The sequence below is a fragment of the Natator depressus genome, chromosome 1 (assembly GCF_965152275.1).
Source record: "Natator depressus isolate rNatDep1 chromosome 1, rNatDep2.hap1, whole genome shotgun sequence".
Lineage (NCBI taxonomy): Eukaryota > Metazoa > Chordata > Testudines > Cheloniidae > Natator > Natator depressus.
The window spans coordinates 229656810-229669323 of NC_134234.1; the positions used below are offsets into that span (position 1 = coordinate 229656810).

At 42.3% G+C, this 12514-nt stretch overlaps 1 protein-coding gene across 1 annotated transcript; it reads left to right on the top strand.

The window, feature by feature from the left end:
* Positions 1-9409: 9409 nt before the first annotated feature.
* LOC141985250 (uncharacterized) lies at positions 9410-11705 on the top strand. The gene is made up of 2 exons (XM_074949195.1): positions 9410-11032; positions 11225-11705. Exons 1-2 carry the CDS (start codon positions 9458-9460, stop codon positions 11312-11314), a joined length of 1665 nt encoding a protein of 554 aa, XP_074805296.1. The 5' UTR covers positions 9410-9457; the 3' UTR covers positions 11315-11705.
* The last annotated feature ends 809 nt before the right edge of the window (positions 11706-12514 follow it).

Consider the following 12514-nt stretch of genomic DNA (forward strand, 5'->3'; position numbering starts at 1 on the left):
TCTCTGATAGTGGACAGTTCCAGATGTGTCAGAGGAAGGCACAGAAAAGCCCGTAATAGACAATTGATGCTAAAAGGGAAACTTCTTCCTAATCCCCATCAATTTATGGCCCAAATCATGAGGCTTTATGTCCTTTTAAATATCCTAGTGTGTGCAACTGTGGCCATTTTTGTTCTCTGTACAAATGCCTAATCTTTTTGGAAGCTCTCAGCCTCAAAGATATCTCATGGCATGCTAATGGTGTGGTATGTAAAAATGTCTTTCCTTTTATCAGTTTAAAACTTGTTGCCCTTTGACTTCATTAAATGACCCCATGGTTTTGTATTATGAGAAACAAGGAATGAGAACCCTGTCCACCTGCTCTGTACCAGCCATTCATAGGCAGGAGTTGTAGACCAAGCTGGATGAGCAAGCATCTCAGAGAGGTGATTAAGAAAAAGCAGAAAGCATACAGGGAGTGGAAGAAGGGGGGGATCAGCAAGGAAAGCTACCTTATTGAGGTCAAAACATGTAGGGATAAAGTGAGACAGGCTAAAAGTCAAGTAGAGTTGGACCTTGCAAAGAGAATTAAAATCAATAGTAAAAGGTTCTATAGCCATATAAATAAGAAGAAAACAAAGAAAGAAGTGGGACCGCTAAACACTGAGGATGGAGTGGAGGTCAAGGATAATCTAGGCATGGCCCAATATCTAAACAAATACTTTGCTTCAGTCTTTAATAAGACTAAAGAGGATCTTAGCGATAATGGTAGCATGACAAATGGGAATGAGGATATGGAGGTAGACATTACCATATCTGAGATAGAAGCGAAACTCGAACATCTTAATGGGACTAAATCAGGGGGCCCAGATAATCTTCATCCAAGAATATTAAAGGAATTGGCACATGAAATTGCAAGCCCATTAGCAAAAATTTTTAATGAATCTGTAAACTCAGGGGTTGTACCGTAAGATCGGAGAATTGCTAACATAGTTCCTATTTTTAAGAAAGGGAAAAAAAGTGATCCGGGTAACTATAGGCCTATTAGTTTGACATCTGTAGTATGCAAGGTCTTGGAAAAAATTTTGAAGGAGAATGTAGTTAAGGACATTGAAGTCAATGGTAAATGGGACAAAATACAACATGGTTTTACAAAAGGTAGATCGTGCCAAACTAACCTGATCTCCTTCTTTGAGAAAGTAACAGATTTTTTAGACAAAGGAAACGCAGTGGATCTAATTTACCTAGATTTCAGTAAGGCGTTTGATACCATGGCTTTAAGATTAAACTCGATAAGTTTATGGAGGAGATGGTATGATGGGATAACATGGTTTTGGTAATTAAATATTCATGGTAAATAGGCCCAATGGCCTGTGATGGGATATTAGATGGGGTGGGATCTGAGTTACCCAGGAAAGAATTTTCTGTAGTATCTGGCTGGTGAATCTTGCCCATATGCTCAGGGTTTAGCTGATCACCATATTTGGGGTCGGGAAGGAATTTGCCTCCAGGGCAGATTGGAAGAGGCCCTGGAGATTTTTCGCCTTCCTCTGTAGCATGGGGCACGGGTCACTTGCTGGAGGATTTGCTGCTCCTTGAAGTCTTTAAACCACAATTTGAGGACTTCAATAGCTCAGACATAGGTGAGAGGTTTTTTGCAGGAGTGGTGGGTGAAATTCTGTGGCCTGCGTTGTGCAGGAGGTCAGACTAGATGATCATAATGGTCCCTTCTGACCTAAATGTCTATGAATCTATGAATCACAATACTGACAGTCTTTCTGATTGCTTTGCATACAGAAGACTTTCCGTTTATTTATTTCTTCTCCAGGCCTCCTGTTATGCTAAAAGGTGCTAATGGCTGCCATCAAAAGACAATCACAGCCCTCCTGAAAGTGAATGGGTGTGCCAAGCACTCTTTCAGACTCAGCTGAACGAACAGCTAAGCCCCTCCATAAAGAAATCAGCAGCTGCAAACAATGGAGTAACTGCCTAAAACACAGGGCAGCTCAGAGCTAAACTGGGTGAGGTGTGAAGCTGTAGACTAGGGGCTGCTAGGGTATGGATTTTGCAGCCGGTGTGGGTGAGAGACAGAAAGCCTTCAGAAGAGTGGTGACTATGACCCTAAAAGGCAGCAGAGGTAGAGCTTCTGGGGATTTCTGAGCAAGGAAACGGCCTGTTGTGCTTGTTTCTACAGTGGTCAAGGAAACAAGACTTTGTCTACTAACAATATTGCACCAAAGAACACAACTGGCTCGTATCCCTGATTTCTCATCCTTAACGGGAACAAACTCTGCAAGGCCCTGCATAGTGTCTAATTGCTTGGACCAAAGGGGCAACATCTCACAACATCCTAGTTGTTGGTCTCCGGACACCCCCCCATTTCTGCTATATCCTTTTTGAGATGGGGTGACCAGAACTGCACCCAGTATCCCAGCTGAAGGTGTGCCATGGATTTACATCGTGGCATTATGATATTTTCAGTCCTATTTCCTAACCCAGTCTTTATAGATTGTAACTTTTTGTTTGCTTTTTTGACTGCTGTTGCACAATGAACAGAAGTTTTCCTTGAGGACATCATCTTGGCTGCTTTCTGACTATGCTGTATCTGAGGGGGAAGTAAATACCGTCGGGCTTCTCTCAGGAATATGGCTGTAAATAGAGGGGAGCCATTTTGGGGTCCAGGATCCGGTGGGCCCTGGGTAGGGTCCTATGTGGAAGGGTTGCAGTTTCAGGCTGATATTTATAGCTGGATAATCGACAGGGATTTGAGTATCCTCTGAATATTAAGATTCTGAATCTGAATGTGATCCGAATCCAGAAATGAGCCTTCACTCTTATTGACACAGGTTGGAATTTGGTCAAATAGTGGTGTCACTTTCTTGAATAACAGAGAAGAATTGTAAAGCCTAGAGCTGTGTTTCTTAATTAATGTGTACAATACAGTGTAATTTTATCCCTGCCCTGTCATGTCATAGCAGAGAAAGAAAGAGATTCCTCCATGTAGGGATGAGAGAGCAATTCTAACTCCAGACTGACATGTAGTGCATGAGAAATCCGGTTCACCTGTATAACCTGTCCTTAAAAAAGGACAAATTATGAGTCAAATTCTTATGCAAAACCCTAAAACCAGCACAACTTCTTCTCTAGCTTCCCAGCTGGCTGCTTGCTCACACACAAACGAAAAACAAAACCAAAAACTGGGGGACCCAACTTGCAGTTCCAATACTAGTATCTCCTGTGAATTTATTTCTAACCGCCACAAATGTTTGCTATTTAATGAGGTGTATAATGCCCTCTGGTGGTGGGTGGGTGTATATACATTAAGATGTCATACTTTTTGTAAGGGGGAAAAATGTATTTAATTTCCCCCAAACTAACTGGAAATTGAACTGAGAAAGGCAGAATGAGTGGAGGTGGAGCTGGACTGAAATACTTAATCCAAATGAGAACCAAAGAGTGGACCTGAGTCCTGCATATAAAGGATGTGGTAGGAGACGGCAAGTAAGCTCTCCTCCATAAGAAAAAATGCGTGTTTATATTCCATGCAATGTCAGTCACATTTCCACACGTTGAACATTATCTGCTACTTCTCAATCTCTTAATTTTCTTCCTTTATAGTCATTTTGATCTTGATAGCCACGTATGATAATATCTCGAAAACTAGACCAAAATGTGTAGCATCAGCCTGGGAATGAAACTGTTGTGGAAACGGAGCTATTATCAGACAGATGTCATGGTCCTGCTTCCTCCATTTACCTAGTAGATGGTTTCTGGGTCACAACCCCTTTGATTTCCTGCTAACTGGCTGGTTGGACAAGTGTCTGGAGATGAGGGAGGGATATTTTACACTCTGTTTGCAGTGCACCTGCAGCTTTATTTTGCACATTCTCAGATGCAGCACCACTGTAATAGCATTCAATAAAGACAGTTTTGAAGCCACCTGACCTTCACCTTTCCCAACAGCTCAAACCCTCTTCCGTTTCAGGGCAGGTCTACACTACAAATGTACATGGCTGCAGCTGCACCCATGCACCTGCGCTGCTGCAGCGTGTCAGGGGACGATGCTCTAAGCCAAGAGGAGCTGAATAACTCCTCCTCCATGAGAGGGGGAGAAGTTATGTTGGTGGGAGATGTTCTTCCACTAACATAGCATTGTCTACACAAGGGGGGTTAAGGGCAGTATAATTATGTCTCTCAGGGGTGTGGATTTTTCACATCCCTAAGCGACGTGGTTTTATCGAAATAAGTATGTAGTGTAGACAAAGCCTCAGTTTCCATCCCCTATTAGTCACCTCCAGTGCTCTGCTGCTCCACCATATATGCACCACCGGCCAGAGTGAATTCTGACCTCGACACCATTTTTCTAGTCATCAAGATTACAGGCACTTTCCATCCGCAGCACAAACAAAATTTGAGATTTATGCAATGTTCAGCCCGCATCCACCTTAGCCACAATGAATCTCCATTAAGGAGTATGTTTAGTTTACTGAAAACCAAATTTGGGTAGCCATTTCATTAACTTTCCAATTAAAAAAAATTAAATCAGAAAAAATTGTAAAAATTCACCATAAAGGGTCTGTTTTGAGGTTTTTGACCTGAAAACAACTTCAATGTTCTTATCTATATTTTGTGAAAATACTTTTTTATGTTTCAACTAACTCTAACAGTCCGTGCGCAAGATATGATGTCTGCAGTCCGAAACCCTGGATTGCATTCATCTTTTTTTGCTGCCATATCCCACTGCAAACACACATGTAACTTGCTGCCTGTTCCCTTGCTATTGTTAGCATGACTATTTCCCATGCTTTTTCCAGTGCAAATAAATATTCTGGGTTTGGTTAATCTCTAATTAAAATCCCATCCTTTTGAAATATGGAAGAAAAAACCCATCTCAAAGATAATAATTCAGTAAAGGTGCATCTCTGGGATGTTCTGAGTCTTGCAACTGAATACCAGGACTTTCAATACTTGAAAAGCCAATGATTTCATTATGTTTTTCATTATAATTTATTTGTTTTTCAGTAGTGCCCCAGTGTGCTGCAAAGAATACAAACATGTAAGAAAGACAGTGTCTGCCCCAGGGAGCTCACAGTTAGAGTGAGGCAAATGGTTTTCCTACCCAGTGAAAATTTTATATATATATATATATATATAAATATATACATACACACAAATTTTCATCCTGAATTTGGATGAATATGGAATGCAACATTTTTTGCAAATCAAAAATTTGAAAAAAAAATCATTTTGGGTCAATGTAAACATGTTGTTTTGATAATTTCAGGACAGTTAGTTTCGATATTGGCCATTTTTTGGTAGTATAATTAATTTAAATTTTAAAACTAAAAATTGTTTTGACCTGGCAAATTGGGATTTTTCATTTGGGAAATGTCAACATATTTTGTTTCAACAATTTTGAAACTTTTTTCTCAAAATTTTTGATCAGGAAAGTTAGTCAAAATGAACCCTTTCACACAAAAAAATTCAGTTTCAGTGAATCACCATTTTCTGATGAAAAAATGTTTTATTCAAAAATTCCCAAGCATCTTTACTCACATATTATATTATGTCAGTTTCTTTCTGTTGGATTATTGATGTCATTGCTTTTCTAAATGTGATTTTTTTTTCTATTTAGTTGCTTTCTAAAACTTTCCTTCCATAGCTGCTATGCACTTGCTGCTGTGTTTGTAACTTTAGCAGCTTTGCTTTCATTCCTAGAGGGGGCAAAGTTTGCAGATGATACAAAATTACTCAAGATAGTTAAATCTAAATCTGATTGTGAACAGTTACAAAGGGTTTCAGAGTAGCAGCCGTGTTAGTCTGTATTCGCAAAAAGAAAAGGAGTACTTGTGGCACCTTAGAGACTAACCAATTTACCACTAGTACTCCTTTTCTAGTTACAAAGGGATCTTCCAAAACTGGGAGACTGGGCAACAAAATGGCAGATGAAATTCAATGTTGATAAATGCAAAGTAATGCACATTGGAAAACATAATCCTAACTATACATACAAAATGATGGGGTCTAAATTAGCTATTACCACTCAAAAAGAAAACTTGGAATCATTATGGATAGTTCCCTGAAAACATTCACTCAATGTGCACCAGCAGGCAAAAAAGCGAACAGAATGTTAGGAACCATTAGGAAAGGGATAGATAAGAAGACAGTAAATATCATAATGCCACTATATAAATCCATAGTACACCCACAACCTGTATACTGCTTGCAGTTCTGGTCATTCCATCTCAAAAAAGATAGAATCTGAAAAAGTACAGAGAAGGGCAACAAAAATGATTAGGAATATGGAACAGCTTCCATATGATGAGAGATTAAAAAGACAGCACTGTTCATCTTGGGAAAAAAGACAACTAAGGGGGTATATAATAGGGGTATATAAAAGAATGAATGATGTGGAGAAAGTGTAGGCATATTCCAATATTTGTGATTCTGTTCATAAGAAATTGTAAACCTGCAATATTGATTCATAATATTTATTAAATCTGCATTTATAATTCTTCTATTTGACATAATTGTAAATCTACAATATTGATTTACAATTCTGTATTAAAGCTTGCAAACCGTACCTTGCAAACCGCTCAATTGGCTTTGCTTTCTCTAAATTGATACTTTCTCACTTGTTATTAAGATGGACGCTTGTAACACCAAACCGCTCATATTGACTCTAAATTGATACTTTCTCTCACTTGTTATGAGGACGCTTGTAAAACTAAACCGCTCAATTTGACTCTGAATTGATACTTTCTCACTTGTTATTAAGATTGACGCTTGTAAAACTAAACGGCTTAATTGACTCTGCTTTCTCTGTATTGGCGCTTTTCATTGATTGTAATTGAGATTGACGCTTATAAATGTAAACCAATCAATTAACGTTACTTTCTCAAATGGTTATGTTCAATTGGCTCTACTTTGCAAACAGATACTTTGTGATGGAGATTGACATGATTGTTAACTAACTTCACTTTATGTTCAATTGGCTCAGTTCAAAGACCCAGAAAACTATCTTACTCGATGGGCATTAATGCAGGTGATGGCCGGTCTAGTAACCGTGGCTGGCATTGCCAATTTATATACCTTACCATTCCCCATCTCCTCCCTGAGAGATTGTGCCGCGTCACTACTACCATATTATTCAGGGAAACTGGCTGTTTGGCAGGATGGCCATCCTGCTACTTTAGAAGAATTAAGGGGGATGGTGCAGCAAATTACCACACATGCAGGACCAAAACCTAACATAAAAAAAGAAAGAGTGGCATATGTAGCTGCCATGGAGCCAACAGTCACCTATTCAAATGAAAGTGGGGAAAAGGGAATTTTAGCACCCCGTGGAGGTTCCTGGAGAGGGAGGTCTCGAGGACGGGGAAATTATCATGCAGGAGGGAGGTTATATCCAGAAACACACAGAGCTCGAATAACTGAGGAGAATAGACCATCTCAGGGATGCCCCGATAAGCTCGATCCAGATATGCGTCGAATGATGTGGAGATTGTTAATGCAGCTGGGAGGGGATCGGGAAAAATGGGACAAGGCTCCTATGGCTGATATCATGAGGGAAATCCTAAGACTGCAAAGCCAGCAGAGGAGGGTATCTGGGGTAACCACCCCAAGCGCTCCTCCGATGGATTTGCCTCCTCCCCCTGCAGAGGATCAAGAATACTTCTAGGGAAGCCCGCTGAGTGTAGAATCCCCACCTGGTATAGGAGCACAGCAGTGGAGATTCATAGGAAAGTTAACATGGGATCCAGGAGGAAGACCCCACATATACATTCAGCAGGGAGACCAAGCTCCTACCCTAGCCCTAATTGATACCGGAGCCTCAGTCTCCTTAATTAAGGCAACCCCCCACAATGGCAGGAAGGGGCAGGAGGTAATCCTGCAGTCATTTCAGGGGAAACCCAGTATGGGACAAGAATGGACACAAGTCCCTTTCACAGTACAAGGTTTCCCGTCCTCAGTGCAATGCTATAGCACAACTGGGAACTTAATTCAAACAAAATACATGACTAACGATGTAATTCTAGGAACGGACTGGATGTTTAAAAACAATATCCTAATCGATTTACCCCGGAGTGCCCTGTGGAGGCTGGAAGCTCTCCCCCCTTTTTTATCAAAAGAGAGCCAAAACAACATGGTTTCCAAAAGAGGAGACCGATCAATTGCAGCCCTCACTGCCCAACAGAAAGAGGAGTGGCGTGCAAAGTTTCCCGTGGTCTGGACCCAGAAGAAAACAGATTGTGGTAAAATCAATGCTTGTGTCAAAATTATAGGGGAACTAATACCGCCCCAGAAACAATACAGGTACCCCAAAGAAGCTGAAGCACAATTGATCCAGATCATCAAGGACCTGGAAGAACAGGGGGTTATTAGGAAAACTAACTCTCCCTTTAACTCCCCTGTGTGGCCAGTCATAAAGGCAGACGGACAGTCCTGGCGACTAACTATTGACTACAGAAGGATCAACAAAGGAAGCATACCCATGGCTCCCATTGTGGCAGATATGACACAAGTTATCCAAAAAGTACAAGCCACCTCCAGGTACTTTTCAGTTATAGATCTGGCTAACTGTTTCTTTGCAATACCCTTACACCCTGATTCACAGGACCGGTTTGCCTTCACCATAAGGGATCAGCAATACACATTTCAACGCTTACCCCAAGGATTCCAAGACTCTCCAGCTATTGCCCACAGACATGTGGTAGATATGCTGGATCAATTAAGTCCAGCAGATCGACTACTCGTTTTTTCCTATGTGGATGATATTTTGGTTTTCGGGGAGCTCGAGACGCAGGTACAAAGGCTTACAGAGGATGTCCTCACACTGATCCAGGACACCGGATTCAAGGTAAGCCTGGAAAAAGCACAATTGGTGCAAACCCAGGTCAGTTACCTAGGGATTATCATTGGTCAAGAGGGAAGGCAGGTAGATCAAAGGAAGGTGAGGGCATTAATTGAAATGCCAGCTCCTACCGATGTACACTCCTTAAGGGTTTTGCTAGGGGGATTCAACTTTTTACGGCCCCATATCTATAAATATGCAGAGATCACCCTTCCTTTATGGAAATTACTTAAGAAAAAGACACATTGGGAATGGGGTCCAGACCAGGATACGGCTTTAAACACCTTAAAACAAAAAGCCCTAACCGCCCCTGCTTTGCGCTTCCCGGATGAATCAAAACCATTTGTCATCCGGTTAGCAGCTAATGAAGTGGCCATGGCAGCCACCCTCTTACAACAAAGTGAGAACCAGAAATTGGTACCCGTAGCATACGAATCTAAGAAATTGCAGGGAGCGGAATTAAATTTTGACACTTGCGAACGGGAGTGCCTGACAGCAGTATGGGCTGTTCAATCCTTTGAGCTGCTTACGGGCAGTGCCCCAATTACAATACAGAGCACACATACACCTCTGAAATACATCCTGTCTGGAAAGTTGATAGGAGGCAGGGTATCTAATACCAGGATGGCGCAATGGACCCTAACCCTGGTAAACAGAGGAGTCCGGGCTGACACAGTGGCTAAACCTGACATGCTGACTCATGCTCTTATCGAAAGGGGGACTAAGCATGAATGTCCGCTAGTTACACTAGAACAGAGAATCATGCAAGCCCAAGCGCCCCCCCTTGAAGAACTAGATACAGTGGGTCGGGAAAGACACATTTGGTTCACCGATGGCAGTTCCATGGTGATCCATGGCAAAAAGAGAATCAGATATGCAGCCATAAATTTAGAAGAAGAGGTGTTAACAGGATATTTAGATCACGGCTCGGCACAACATGCCGAACTCCATGCAATATATCAAGTTTTAAAACAGTATGCAGCAGACAAATGCCCCAAAACTGTATACATCTATGCTGACAGCAACTATTGCGTGAATGGAGTGCAATATTGGATGTTTGATTGGCAAAAGAATGGCTGGAAAGCCGCGGATGGTAAAGAAATAGCGTACATAGAGGAATGGAAATGGATTTATGCCTGGGTTACCTCTCATCCCGATCAGTTAAAAATCAAACATGTAAAGGCACATGGGAAAGGCTCAGCAGCTGAAACCATCTGGAATAACCGTGCCGATGCTATAGCCAGAGACTATGAAGGGATAGCAGCAGTAACCCGAAGGCAGGAACAGAAGGTATTAGGATCAGTCCACGTCCCAGGAAGAATTGAAAGGCAGGAACTGGTGAATATAGCTCACCAATTCATGCACGAAGGAGTGGAGGGGACGTTGGGAAGGTTGAAGCAAGTGGCAGAATGGAGGGGGATGAGAGATGATGTAGAAACATGGGTCAGGAACTGTGTTCAGTGCGCCAGAGATAAAGCCCGACCCCCATACCAGCCTCAACTGCTACATCAAAGAAGGCTGGGTCCCTGGCATAGGATCCAAATAGATTTCATTGACAAATTACCACGAAGTAAAGAAGGATTCCGGTACTTGCTAGTAATCATAGATTCGTTCTCAGGATGGGTGGAAGCTTTCCCTACTAGGGACAATAGCGCTCGTACCGCGGCTAAGAAACTATTCTCTGAAGTAGTTTGCAGATATGGGACTCCCGAGATTATTGATTCAGACAACGGAGGATCATTTGTGGGAAACATATTTACCCTAATGCTTAAAGCTTTGGGGGTGTCACACAAACTTCATGTTCCATACAGACCCCAGTCCTCGGGACAAGTGGAACGAATGAACCGCACTATTAAAGAAGCTCTCAGGAAAGTTGTGGACCGCACCGGTAAAGACTGGCCTGAGAAGCTTCCACTAATACTGGCAGCTATCCGCAGCAGCAACAGGCTGAGAACTAAAATACAGCCTTACCAAATCCTCTTCGGGCAGGCAATGAGGCTGGTCATTAACCCTGAGCAAACATCAGATACGGAGATAAACAATCCGCTCGGAGCTCATGAGCACTGGCAGTGGCTAAAGCAGCTGCAGGAAGATAAAGCCACCTTACAGCATAGGGTGAGCCAAGCCATTGAGCTCATGAATACAAGAATGGAAAACAAAAAACCTGGGGACTCACTGTTATGGGAGCCAGGGGATCAGGTAATGTACTTAAGGCTGGGCAAAAGGGATCACACATTAGAGTCGAAGTGGACTGGACCCTACTCCATAGTTGATCGCCTCAGCCCTCTCATTTATCGCATAGACAAGAATGGGAAATTAAAATGGGTTCAGGTTTCACAACTCAAGCTGTTCTCATGACTTAATCCTCTCACACTGTAATTGTATTTTCAGACACAACACCCTGATAACAGTTGTGAACCAGGACCTGCAGACGTGGTACGTTTATTTTCATTCCTGCAGGCACCAAAGACTGCTGCTTAAAACCGCCAGCTCTGATCCTTATCAGAAGGGCAAAACAATGCCTCCAACGAGATGGAAATCAGAGCTGCCACAGAGGCGGCAGCCCCCGTTCTGGATCAAAGCGTTAACCCTACTTACAGTGGTGAGCACACGACACTCAGGCGCTTTCATGACCATCAATAACAATGATATCCATGCTCCGGGATACATGGGACAAGGTAAATCAATTCTCACTGCCTTACTAATACATGCACAAGCCAACAACACACCATGGCTTCCACCACAAGAGACAGACATTCACTTAAGATGGGTTGATCTAAAAACTAATCTCACATTAACAACTTTAGGGGAAACACATGTATATATTGGAGAAGGGGAACTGGGGCTACAAGTAAATATCTCAGTCGCCGCAGGAAGGAAAAAACATTGGATGGTGGGGGTACGGACGGCAGGATATGTGGGAGATACCACCATACTTTCAGACTACCCCTCGCTCCCTTATATATGGGAGGGCTTTATAAAATCCGGGGACCTTATAACCGTAATTGTAGTCTACTGCCCAAGTCACACACATGCAATGACATTCCCAGATGGGTGTGAATGGACTTGGGAAAAAGAGTATGTGTTTATAAGAAACACCCCGGTACAAATGGCAAAACCAGCGTTATTTAAAACTCAGACTACCCCGGTAAAAGCCTTGGTGAGCCCCCTGCTGGTTAAAGTAAGAATTGACATGGATTGGACACGACTAAATGTATCAAAAGTAGAGCCCAAGTGTATGCCTTTTTCTCTCCCCATACTAATAGCCTGGCTAAAGACACATAAGCTGTCCCCTCCAGATACCCCTCACCCCAGAACTAAAAGAGACATTATGGATACCATGCTAGGCGGGTTCGGAGCAGGAGCAGGACTTGCCAACTCAGTAGATTTGGAAACTATTAAAAACAAGTTAAACTCCCTGGCTCAACTACAGGACAACCTGATACAAAAACAAGTACATGCCAATGTAGACTTGGTCCAAATTGGTCTGGGCAACTTAAAGGCGCAGTGGAATCTCTGGCAATGGCTCAATACTACTACATGGCTTATGCACAAGAAAAGTTTAGATATAGGAAACCACACGGCCATAGCCATGGGATGCACTGAAATGCAGATACTTGCCCTAGCCACGCTGGAACATGAAATGTTCTGGGTCATATCGGGAAATATTAAGGTTTTGAT